At 43.5% G+C, this 13,290-nt stretch overlaps 1 protein-coding gene across 2 annotated transcripts in view; it reads right to left on the bottom strand.

Moving 5' to 3' along the window:
• Window positions 1-13,290, bottom strand: part of LOC100847574 (ATP-binding cassette sub-family C member 4) — a 227,330-nt gene that overhangs the window by 190,296 nt on the left and 23,744 nt on the right. For both annotated transcript variants that reach the window (XM_059884455.1, XM_024989092.2), the window contains exon 8: window positions 10,810-11,001. In XM_059884455.1, the coding sequence (XP_059740438.1) occupies window positions 10,810-11,001 (192 nt within the window). The remainder of the gene's footprint in view (window positions 1-10,809; window positions 11,002-13,290) is intronic.

The following is a 13,290-nucleotide window of genomic DNA, read 5'->3' as shown; positions in this document are numbered from 1 at the left end:
GCATGAGCCCCACATGGGCAAAGCATTTCAGAGGATTTGAAGTAAAATCCAAGGCAGGCTAATTTCCTAGTCACCATTTTCTGATTAAATTAGAGGGAAAGGCCTGACTTGAGCATATATTACAATTCCTCCCACTGACAGGAAGGTGTTTTTATTCATGTTATTTTCCTCTAAGTTAAATTTCACCAATTTTCACTGAAGAATAGATACACAGATGAGAGGCAGACTAGGAAACAGTGACACTGGTTTGATGCCATCATCCAGAAGCTCACCCAAGGCCCTTCAACGATGGTGGAGACTTACAGTAGAAACACTGTTTTGTAGAAAGCTTTCACTTTCATGTCAGGTTCAAAGGATTTGCTAACAAAATAAGCCACTCGTTATATACAAATAAATAATACCAATATTTATCATAGAATTATCTAGCTTATTCAATATAGTAATATTAAAAGAAAAGAGAAATAGAAACAGCAGAGGATACATCATCAAATTGGGTTCTGACCAACATCCAGACGCAAACAGTGCTGAGAAGTCCCATGACATAGCACATCTGGGGTCTCAATTTGTTACAGAATCCAAGTTTGCTCTGCTCACCACACAGGCCAGAGAGACGAGGGGTTGAGGCCAGGAAGAAGAGAATTTATTTGGGGAGCCCGCTGAGAAGATGCCAAGCTAGCACCTCAAAATGACCATCTTATCGGGGTCTGGATGCCAGGTTCTTTTATAGATCAGAGATGGGGAGGTGTGGAAGCAAAGTAAAAAGGCCATTAATCTTGCAAATCTCCTAGAATGTCAAGACTCAGGCACGGGATGTGTTAATTTCTTCCTTCCTGCCATCTACAGGTGGTCAGGATTCTGAACAAAGGCACTTTAGTTTAACAGGCAGAGGAGCAGGATTCTCTAAGGTAGGACATTCAGTATGATTATATTAACAAAAGCAACAAAAAAAACCAGTCAACAAAATAGTTTCAACATGGAGTCAGAATTGGCTTCTTCTCTACAATAAATAGGAGAAGGCAATGGCAACCCACTCCAGTACTCTTGCCTGGAAAATTCCATGGACAGAGGAGCCTGGTAGGCTGCAGTCCATGGGGTCGCTAAGAGTCGGGCCCGACTGAGCGACTTCACTTTCACTTTCATGCATTGGAGAAGGAAATGGCAACCTACTCCAGTATTCTTGCCTGGAGAATCCCAGGGACAGAGGAGCCTAGTGGGTTGCCGTCTATGGGGGTGCACAGAGTCGGACACGACTGAAGCGACTTAGCAGCAGCAGCTACAATGAACTGGGAAAAGGAGCCAAGTAGCACATCGGCTCTGTGGGTGAGATTTCAAACACTGCAGTTCAGTTGTTGTTGTTCAGTTGCTTAGTCGTATCTGACTCTTTGCAACCCCATAGACACAGCTCATCAGGCTTCCTTCTCCTTTACTATCTCCTGGAGTTTGCTCAAACTCATGTCCACTGAGTTGATGATGCCATCCAACCATCTTATCCTCTGTCACACCTTCTCCTCCTGCCCTCAAATTCTCCCATCAGGGTCTTTTCTAATGAGTCAGCTCTTCACATCAGGTAGCCAAAGTATTGGGGGTTTAGCTTAAGCATCAGTTCTTCCAATGAATATTTAGGGTTGATTTCCTTTCGCATTGACTGGTTTGATCTCCTTTCGGCAGTCCAAGGGACTCTCAAGAGTCTTCTCCAGCATCACAGTTCAAAAGTATCAACTGAACAACAATAAACACCGTGGAGAAGACTGCAGTAATGGTTAATGAGGGCCAGATGTGAGGCCCTGGTAGGAGAATGCTGTACTTCGGACTCAAACAGGGGGTCTGAGTCCCTCTTTTTTCACAGTTTTTTTTTTTTTTTTTTCCATTTGAAACTGCCCCTCCTCTCACAGCCTGTTAATATCCTGCCCATCTTTCCAGGCTCAGCCCAAACACACTCTCCCATGAAACCATCCTGGATTTATCTCTCTTCTTGTTGGGTTCCTAAGGCTCTGTTTACATCTCTTGTGAAGGACCTGTCTTATCCTGCTCCATCATTCATACACATGCAGACAGCTTTTCTCTGCTCCTGGGGGATAAGATCTGTGCACCAAGCACTGTGCTGGACCATAGTACTGGTTATCTCTAAGCCTCACAACAAGCTGCACAGGAAGTACTGGCCCCATTACACAGATGAGGAAACTGAGATTAAGTGAGGTCACATTACTGGTATGAGGACTGTTACCTGTTAAACAGAAGAGCTGGACTCTGAATCAGCTCATGTCAGTTCAGAGCCTTTTGCTCTTTCACATCACGCTGCCCAGGTCATGACTAAAGAGTGTATTTGAAATGAAGACAACACTAAACTAACTCAAGTCATGAAGGCCTAGACATAGAAGGATCAATTAACTTATTATCTTATGATTTTCCACGCAATCTGAAAAGAAAATATTCAAGTTAGGGGAAGCACACTGACTGAAACTGCCTACCCTGGCCAGGCACCACAGTAACTATTTGCATAAGGTCCTGGTAAGGAACATGGAACTAATAAGACACCGCCAACCAGAAGAGTTCAGGAAAGGTCAAAAGGAGACGCCACATGTCTGACCACCTCCCAAATTCCTTCTCGCTGGCATCCACCAGGAAGGACTCTGGGTCAGAATGATTGGCTAAAGACAACCCTGAAACTAATCCCATCACCATAAGACCCAAGACTGCGAGCCACATGGCAAAGCTGTTCTCCTGGGTTCCCTTACCCTTCTGCTCTCCACTCAGGTGCCCTTTCCAGATAAAATGTCTTGCTTTGTCAGCACATGTATCTCCTTGGACAATTCATTTCTGAGTGTTAGACAAGAGCCCTGTTTTGGGCCCTGGAAGGGTTCGTGCTGGCAGGAATGTGGTAAATATGAGATAAAGGTACAAGCTTATAGGCATCCAAGAGGGATTTGTAAGGTCAAGTGATCTATGTGGGAAAATATCAAACTAGAATTTATCAGCTTGATACCTTTAACTGTGTAATGCCTAAAAGTTTTTAAAAGTCTTAAAAACGTTTTGTAAAAACCTGTTTAAAAAAAAAAAAAAAAACTTAAAACTCAAAAGTTTTTAAAAATGGTTAAAGATGACATGCTGGTGCACTGGGACGGCCCAGAGGGATGGTATGGGGAGGGAGGAGGGAGGAGGGTTCGGGATGGGGAACACATGTATACCTGTGGCGGATTCATTTTGATATTTGGCAAAACTAATACAATTATGTAAAGTTTAAAAATAAAATAAAATTAGAGAGAAAAAAAAAAAAAAAGATGACATGCAGACCAATGTTAGATACACTCTTGCTTATGGTAACAGAATGTTTACTGTTGATTTATGTAATATACTATATGTACAGCACCTATATAAATTATCAGCTCAAATAATGAAAGTTACATATATCAAGAAGATACCTTCTTTCTTACAAGTCACATTTTATGGATGTGACTTTACCAAAAACTGGTTGAGCTTACAATTAGAGGCTAATTTATTTTCAAAATTATTCTAACATTTATAGAGTGCTTGTTATGTCCCTAAGCAATCAGGTGCTTTAAAACCACTATTGCATGCCATTCTCGAAACAACCTTATAAGATTGACAGTATTATTATCTCCATTTTACAAATGAAGAAACAGGCTTGTAAGTTTCAGTCAGCCAAAACCACACACCTAGAAAACAGAGAAACTGAGACTCAATCCCTGAGTCTTCTGACTCCTGGGCCTTGGAGTTGACGTCATCAGCCTGAACTGATGTTGCCAATGGGATTACTTCATGTTTTATTAGAAGAATGTTTTCATCTAGATGAACTTAAACATTTACTTCAATTTGACCTAGTTTAATACATCTAGTTGTTATTGACATTCTAAGAAATGCTGTTTTCCAGTGCTTGTTCCTCTAGGATTTGGGGGATGTAGGAGGAGGAAGAACCTTGGGGAAAAAAAATCTTGATTATATTTATAGGAATGTATGTGTGGATGGCCGCTAAGCGCAGGTGGCTGCGATGACTGGCGCGCTAAGCATGGCTGAGAGGAGCCACCCCACATCCAAAGTCAGGGGCAGAAGCCGGGAGGACCCCATGCCCGAAGGCAGCGGCCAAGAGGAGGTACCCCACGTCCGAGGTCAGGGGCAGCAGCTGAGAATACCAGACTGCGACGGCGCAGGAACTGCCGAGAGGAGCTACCCCACATCCGAGGTCAGGGGCAGTGGCTGGGAGGACCAACCCCATGTCCAAGGAGCCATGGCTGCGTGGGCGCAGGAGAGCCTAGAGGTGCTATTCCACTTTGAAGGTGACAAAGGGCGGTGGTGAGGAGATACCCCTTGTCCAAGGTAAGGAGCAGTAAGGCTGCGCTTTGCTGGAGCAGCCATGAAGAGATATCCCACACCCAAGATAAGAGAAACCCAAGTAAGACGGTAGGTGTTCCAAGAGGGCATCAGAGGGCAAACACACTGAAACCATACTCACAGAAAACTAGTCAATCTAATCATGGTAGGACCACAGCCTTGTCTAACTCAGTGAAACTAAGCCATGCCCATGGGGCAACCCAAGATGGGAAGGTCATGGTGGAGAGATCTGACAGAATGCGGTCCACTGGAGAAGGTAATGGCAAACCACTTCAGTATTCTTGCCTTGAGAACCCCATGAACAGTGTGAAAAGGCAAAATGATAGGATACTGAAAGAGAAACTCCCCAGGTCAGTAGGTACCCAATATGCTACTGGAGATCAGTGGAGCAATAACTCCAGAAAGAATGAAGGGATGGAGCCAAAGCAAAAACAATACCCAGCTGTGGATGTGACTGGTGATAGAAGCAAGGTCCGATGCTGTAAAGAGCAATATTGCATAGGAACCTGGAATGTCAGGTCCATGAATCAAGGCAAATTGGAAGTAGTCAAACAAGAGATGGCAAGAGTGAAAGTCGACATTCTAGGAATCAGCAAACTGAAATGGACTGGAATGGGTGAATTTTACTCAGATGACCATTATATCTACTACTGCAGGCAGGAATCCCTTAGAAGAAATGGAGTAGCCATCATGGTCAACAAAAGAGTCTGAAATGCAGTACTTGGATGCAATCTCAAAAACGACAGAATGATCTCTGTTCGTTTCCAAGGCAAACCGTTCAATATCACAGTAATCCAAGTCTATGACCCAACCAGTTATGCTGAAGAAGCTGAAGTTTAATGGTTCTATGAAGACCTACAAGACCTTTTAGAACTAACACCCCAAAAAGATGTCCTTTTCATTATAGGGGACTGGAATGCAAAAGTAGGAAGTCAAGAAACACCTGGAGGAACAGGCAAATTTGGCCATGGAATACGGAATGAAGCAGGGCAAAGACTAATAGAGTTTTGCCAAGAAAATGCACTGGTCATAACAAACACCCTCTTCCAACAACACAAGAGAAGACTATACATGGACATCACCAGATGGTCAACACCAAAATCAGATTGATTATATTCTTTGCAGCCAAAGATGGAGAAGCTCTATATAGTCAGCAAAAACAAGACCAGGAGCTGACTGTGGCTCAGACCATGAACTCCTTATTGCCAAATTCAGACTGAAATTGAAGAAAGTAGGGAAAATCACTAGACCATTCAGGTATGATCTAAATCAAATCCCTTATGATTATACAGTGGAAGCGAGAAATAGATTTAAGGGCCTAGACCTGATAGATAGATGGCCTGATGAACTATAGAATGAGGTTCATGACACTGTACAGGAGACAGGGATCAAGACCATCCCCATGGAAAAGAAATGCAAAAAAGCAAAATGGCTGTCTGGGCAGGCCTTACAAATAGCTGTGAAAAGAAGAGAAGTGAAAAGCAAAGGAGAAAAGGAAAGATACAAGCATCTGAATGCAGAGTTCCAAAGAATAGCAAGGAGAGATAAGAAAGCCTTCCTCAGGGATCAATGCAAAGAAATAGAGGAAAACAACAGAATGGGAAAGACTAGAGATCTCTTCAAGAAAATCAGAGATACCAAAGGAACATTTCATGCAAAGATGGGCTCGATAAAGGATAGAAATGGTATGGACCTAACAGAAGCAGAAGATATTAAGAAGAGATGGCAAGAATACACAGAAGAACTGTACAAAAAAGATCTTCACGACCCAGATAATCACGATGGTGTGATCACTCACCTAGAGCCAGACATCCGGAATGTGAAGTCAAGTGGGCCTTAGAAAGCATCACTACAAACAAAGCTAGTGGAGGTGATGGAATTCCAGTTGAGCTATTCCAAATCCTGAAAGATGATGCTGTGAAAGTGCTGCACTCAATATGCCAGCAAATTTGGAAAACTCAGCAGTGGCCACAGGACTGGAAAAGGTCAGTTTTCATTCCAATCCCAAAGAAGGACAATGCCAAAGAATGCTCAAACTACTGCACAACTGCACTCATCTCACAGGCTAGTAAAGTAATGCTCAAAATTCTCCAAGCCAGGCTTCAGCAATATGTGAACCGTGAACTTCCTGATGTTCAAGCTGGTTTTAGAAAAGGCAGAGGAACCAGAGATCAAATTGCCAACATCCACTGGATCATGGAAAAAGCAAGAGAGTTCCAGAAAAACATCGATTTCTGCTTTATTGACTATGCCAAAGCCTTTGACTGTGTGGATCACAATAAACTGTGGGAAATTCTGAAAGAGATGGGAATACCAGACCACCTGACCTGCCTCTTGAGATATTTGTCTGCAGGTTAGGAAGAAACAGTTAGAACTGGACATGGAACAACACACTGGTTCCAAATAGGAAAAGGAGTACGTCAAGGCTGTATATTGTCCCCCTGCTTATTTAACTTATATGCAGAGTACATCATGAGAAACGCTGGACTGGAAGAAACACAAGCTGGAATCAAGATGCTGGGAGAAATCTCAATAACCTCAGATATGCAGATGACACCACCCTTATGGCAGAAAGTGAAGAGGAACTCAAAAGCCTCTTGATGAAAGTGAAAGAGGAGAGTGAAAAAGTTGGCTTAAAGCTCAACATTCAGAAAACTAAGATCATGGCATCTGGTCCCACCACTTCATGGGAAATAGATGGGGAAACAATGGAAACAGTGCCAGACTTTATTTTTCTGGGCTCCAAAATCACTGCAGATGGTGACTGCAGCCATGAAATTAAAAGACGCTTACTCCTTGGAAGGAAAGTTTTGACCAACCTAGATAGCATATTGAAAAGCAGAGACATTACTTTGCCAAGAAAGGTCCGTCTAGTCAAGGCTATGGTTTTTCCTGTGGTCATGTATGGATGTGAGAGTTGGTCTGTGAAGAAGGCTGAGCGCCGAAGAATTGATGCTTTTGAACTGTGGTGTTGGAGAAGACTCTTGAGAGTCCCTTGCACTGCAAGGAGATCCAACCAGTCCATTTTGAAGGAGATCAGCCCTGGGATTACTTTGGAAGAAATGATGCTAAAGCTGAAACTCCAATACTTTGGCCACCTCATGCGAAGAGTTGACTCATTGGGAAAGACTCTGATGCTGGGAGGGATTAGGGGCAGGAGGAGAAGGGAATGACAGAGGATGAGATGGCTGGATGGCATCACTGACTCAATGGACGTGAGTCTCAGTGAAGTCTGTGAGTTGGTGATAGACAGGGAGGCCTGGCGTGCTGCGACTCATGGGGTCGCAAAGAGTCGAACACGACTGAGTGACTGATCTGATCTGATCTGATGTGTGGATGGGCAGATGTAGAGAAAAGGGTTAGAATAGAAAGGACAGTGACAATTTACTGAAACCCTGACATGCCTGCATTTCATAGGCATGGCCTATAGCCTTTACAGTAACCTCACTCCTCCTGCTTTTAATAAGAAAGGAAACTGAGACAAACACTTAGAGATACCGCCTAGGACTGCTTCTCTCCAAAGGCCAAACCTTTTCTACCGCACATACAGTCTCCGTATCTACAGGACAAAATACCTCCAGCACACCACTATTATGTGACCACCTGATGCCCATCCACTGAGTCATGGATTCTAAAAGGAGATGAGCAGAGGATCATTACTTTTTAGGTGGTTCCCAAGTATCATAACGACCTTGCTGACCCCTGCTAATCAGAGGCAGAGATGACACTTCAGAGCAGCAGAAAAACCTCCTGGAAACTTTCTGACCCAATATCCTCTTGAAATGTCAGAGGCCCAGGCAGGAAACAGAACATACCCAAAGTAACAGCAGGCAAGACTAAGCCACAGCTCATCTCTTCACGACTTCTCTGCCCTGGGCCTCCCTTCCTGCCAAGGAGGGAATGGGCATGAGGGGCCCGACTGCATGTCCTGACTGTGCAGAGAACAGGAGAGCAGTCCATGTTTATAAACATCACATCATGTACAGAAGAATCGCTGTGCAGCCCAGTCCTGCAGGGCCCTTTCCCACCAGAGTCTGTGCTGCACAGACTCCCAAGGATGGGTGAAGCCCCGGACGCTGCCCATATTACTGGTCCTGTCACCCCATGTGGCTTCGGCAAAGCATTGGCCCCCAGGGAAACACTGAATATCAGCCACTGTCCAGCACCTGCTCTTTTGCAGAGACACTCAAATGTGGGGAGAAAGACAAGGCTGAGCTTCACCAGAAAGGAAAGGTCATAAGAGAAACACCCACATACTGGTCTGGGTCTCTGGAGTCTGATCTGGGCATCAGGAGGTTGACATGATTAAGGTAAAGAGGAAACACGTGAAATCTGTTTATTCCACACCCCACCTTCCAGCTTTATCCATCACCTGCTTTTTAAAAAGTTCTCTCTCCAAGCCTCAGTTTTACCAACTATAAAATGAAGATGGTAACACTGAAGATAATCATGCTGCTGTGCTGCTGCTGCTAAGTCACTTCAGTCGTGTCCAACTCTGTGCGACCCCAGAGACGGCAGCCCACCAGGCCCCCCTGTCCCTGGGATTCTCCAGGCAAGAACACTGGAGTGGGTTGCCATTTCCTCCTCCAATGCATGAAAGTGAAAAGGGAAAGTGAAGTCGCTCAGTCGTGCCCGACTCTTAACGACCCCATGGACTGCAGCCTACCAGGCGCCTCCATCCATGGGATTTTCCAGGCAAGAGTACTGGAGTGGGTTGCCATTGCCTTCTCTGAAGATAATCATAAAGAATTAATAATTCATATACCCTCTTCTGGGAGAAGGCAATGGCACCCCACTCCAGTACTCTTGCCTGGAAAATCCCATGGATGGAGGCGCCTGGTAGGCTGCAGTCCATGGGGTGGTTAAGAGTCGGGCACGACTGAGCGACTTCACTTTCCCTTTTCACTTTCATGCATTGGAGGAGGAAATGGCAACCCACTCCAGTGTTCTTGCCTGGAGAATCCCAGGGACAGCGGGGCCTGGTGGGCTGCCGTCTATGGGGTCGCACAGAATCGGACACGACTGAAGAGACTTAGCAGCAGCAGCATACCCTCTTCTGGGTGCATGTCTGAGAAAGAGAAATAATTTGCATGTAGACTCTAAATAAATGGGAGCTATTGTCTCAATGTTTTATGTTTGCTTTCCCCTTCTTTTCTTACACAGTATAAACACTATTTAATAAAAATCTTGCTGTTTACTGCTAACTTGGCATCGGTTCTGCAAACACAATCTCCCATTAACCAACCACAGACCAGGAGAAAGAAACAGAAGAGTGAGCAATTCCATTTTGTCCACATCATCAAAAATTGATATTCACCTGATAAAAATCTATGATGTTCAAGCATTACTCAAGCAAAATTACTGTTTCTTCAGAAAGCAGGTTTGGAGTCTCCACCACCACACCTTTGAAAGACAGTCCCAGCCTTTTCCTCACAGTATAAAAGATGTCCAGATCTGAACAGACCACAGGGGGAGCCCTTTAACACTATTGTTCATGGATTTTTATAACTCAAGAGAGTAAAATACTGTTTAATCTGTATTTATGTTTTTCTTTCTTTTTGCCAAATTACATTTTCCTATTAAGTAAGTTCAGTTTTCATCATTCATTTACTAATTTCATCTAAATCTCAAGGTAGAGTTAATGTTTCTTCTTGCCATTTTCTGTGAAACTCAATGCAATTTCTGAAAACAATCTCTCCCCCAATGAAATGAGGCAGGATTAAGAAGAAATTTTAAAGCATTACATTTTCTTTAATAAATTACAAGTCAAAACCAAACAGAGAGGGAAACCTGGAGACTGAAAGAGACTGAGGAGGCACTAACCAAGTGCAGTGGGCAGACCTCATGTGGAGTCTGATTCCATCAATAGTGAACAAGACTTCTCAGTGAGATGATTAGCAACATGTAAACACTGATGAAAAAGTTGATGATATTCAGGAATTAGGGTAATTTTTCAGGTGAAATAATGTTGGTAAGTTTTTTTTTTCCAAAGGCTTTCCTATCTTTTAGACAAAAACAGATGAAATGTTTACAGATGGACTGACTAATCTGAGGTCTAGGATCTGCTCCAGAATAATAATGGGGTGGGGGTGGGGCTGGCAGAGGGCAGGGGCGGAGATGCAGTAAGACTGGCCACCAGCTGATCCTGGTTGGAGCTGGGGGTGGGTACATGAGGGATCATTACAGTGTGCTCTCTGTTTTTACAAATTTTTGTAACTGTCCATTAAAAAAAGAACCTAAAACTGAATGAAGCTTCACCAAATGAAATAAAGGCATTCTGTGATTATCACATCAGAATTAAAACAACTGCGTATACAACTGCATGTTTACCCAGACCAGCTTAAAGCAACAATCAAAGACCTTTCAAATTTTTTAAAAAGAGAACTTTCAACAAACCTCATAGCTTAAGCCAACACTATCAATTGAAATTTGAGTATATGCAGCTCACAAGTCATTACTCACCTCTTCCAAAGCACAAGCCTTTATTACTTCTTTATATCGCTCTTCTTCGTATTTCTTCCCAAATAAAATGTTACTTCTCACAGTTCCTGGAAACAGCCAGGGCTGCTGAGAAACATATGCGATCCTCCCATGCACGCTGACCTTCCCCTGGCTCGGGGCCAGCTCCCCCAGCAGAGCACGTAACAGTGACGACTGAAACAGAGGCAGCACATGCACATGTGAACAGGGAGAACTCAGGCCTGGACACGAATGCCGCACAGTCCCCACCCTGGTGCTTGATCAAGGATATCAGAACAGGATAAAGTGCAGCTCTGAATATTGAAGGAAAAACATGGAAAAGAGCACTATTGGTCAATGTAAACTGAAGGTGGATAAGGAATATAAATACCATAACAATCTACCCTGCGTTAGTTTCCCCAAACAGAGCACTCTACTCAGCAAAGACTAACAATGTGTAATATTCTTCTCTAGCAGAGCAGACCAGCAGGATGTGTACTTTCTGTTCAGTTCAGTCACACAGTCATGTCCGACTTTTTGCAAGCCCATGAACCGCAGCACGCCAGGCCTCCCTGTCCATCACCAACTCCCGAAGTCCACCAAAACCCATGTCCATCGAGTCGGTGATGCCATCCAAGCATCACATTCTCTGTTGTCCCCTTCTCCTCCTGCCCTCAATCTTTCCCAGCATCAGGGTTTTTTCAAATGAGTCAGCTCTTCACATCAGGTGGCCAAAGTATTGGAGTTTCAGCTTCAACATCAGTCCTTCCAATGAACACTCAGGACTGATCTCCTTTAGGATGGACTGGTTGGATCACCTTGCAGTCCCCTCTCAAGAGTCTCGTCCAACACCACAGTTCAAAAGCATCAATTCTTCTGTGCTCAGCTTTCTTTACAGTCCAATTCTCACATCCATACATGACTACTGGAAAAACCATAGCCTTGACTAGATGGACGTTTGTTGGCAAAGTAATATGTCTGCTTTTGAATATGCTATCTAGGTTGGTCATGACTTTCCTTCCAAGGAGTAAGTGTCTTTTGATTTCATGGCTGCAATCACCATCTGCAGTGATTTTGGAGCCCAGAAAAATAGTCAGCCACTGTTTCCACTGTTTCCCCATCTATTTGCCATGAAGTGATGGGACCGGATGCCATGATCTTAGTTTTCTGAATGTTGAGCTTTAACATTTTCACTCTCCTCTTTCACTTTCATCAAGAAGCTCTTTAGTTCTTCTTCATTTTCTGCCATAAGGGTGGTGTCATCTATATATCTGAGGTTATTGATATTTCTCCCAGCAATCTTGATTCCAGCTTGAGCTTCCTCCAGCCCAGTGTTTCTCATGATGTACTCTGCATATAAGTTAAATAAGCAGGGTGACAATATACAGCCTTGACATACTCCTTTTCCTATTTGGAACCAGTCTGTTGTTCCATGTCCAGTTCTAACTGATGCTTCCTGATCTGCATACAGGTTTCTCAAGAGACAGGTCAGGTGGTCTGGTATTCCCATCTCTTTCAGAATTTTCCACAGTTTATTGTGATCCACATAGTCAAAGGCTTTGGCATAGTCAATAAAGCAGAAATAGATGTTTTTCTGGAACTCTCTTGCTTTTTCGATGATCCAGTGGATGTTGGCAATTTGATCTTTGGTTCCTCTGCCTTTTCTAAAACCTGCTTGAACATCTGGAAGTTCACGGTTCACGTACTGCTGAAGCCTGGCTTGGAGAATTTTAAGCATTACTTTACTAGCGTGTGAGATGGGTGCAATTGTGCAGTAGTTTGTGCACTACTTTCTGTATCTGATGTTTAATGCAGTTGTTCCTGCATCTGGATATCTGTTACTTGACAAATACTTGTTTTTAAAAAGGTATGTGGGGACTTTCCCTGGTGGTCCAGTGGTTAAGAATCCACCTTCCAGGATGTGGGGAAGGGATATATAGGGAGTTTGGGATGGACATGTACACACTGCTATATTTAAAATGCGTAACCAACAAGGACTTACTGTATAGCACATGGAACTCTACTCAATGCTTTGTGGCAGTCTGGATGGGAGGGGAGTTTGCCGGAGAATGGATACACGTATATATGTATGGTTGAAAGATACCCTTCACTGTTCACCTGAAACTATCACAACACTGTTAATTGGCTATATCCCAATATAAAATAAAAAGTTTAAAAAATTAACAATTATACCCAGATTAAAAAAAAAAAAGAATCTGTTTTCCATTGCCAGGGGCTCTGCTTAGATACATGGTCAGGGAACTAAGATCCCACATGCCCCAGGGCAACTAGGCCAACACACAATTAGAGAGCCCATGTACTGCAACTAAGACCCAATTCAGCCGAATAAATAAATATTCTTTGTTAACTTAAAGCGATGCGTGAAGAATATATCCAAAGATTATTAATTAAGAGAACTCTGAGGTTGTTGTGGTCAAAGAGTTAAAGTCCATCATGCCTAGGGAGCTCAAAGTCAGTGCTCTG

This window comes from Bos taurus, unplaced genomic scaffold, assembly GCF_002263795.3.
Source record: "Bos taurus isolate L1 Dominette 01449 registration number 42190680 breed Hereford unplaced genomic scaffold, ARS-UCD2.0 Leftover_ScbfJmS_2057, whole genome shotgun sequence".
NCBI lineage: Eukaryota > Metazoa > Chordata > Mammalia > Artiodactyla > Bovidae > Bos > Bos taurus.
Note: the sequence above shows the minus strand (reverse complement) of the source record. Positions and strands in the feature narration are given on the sequence as shown.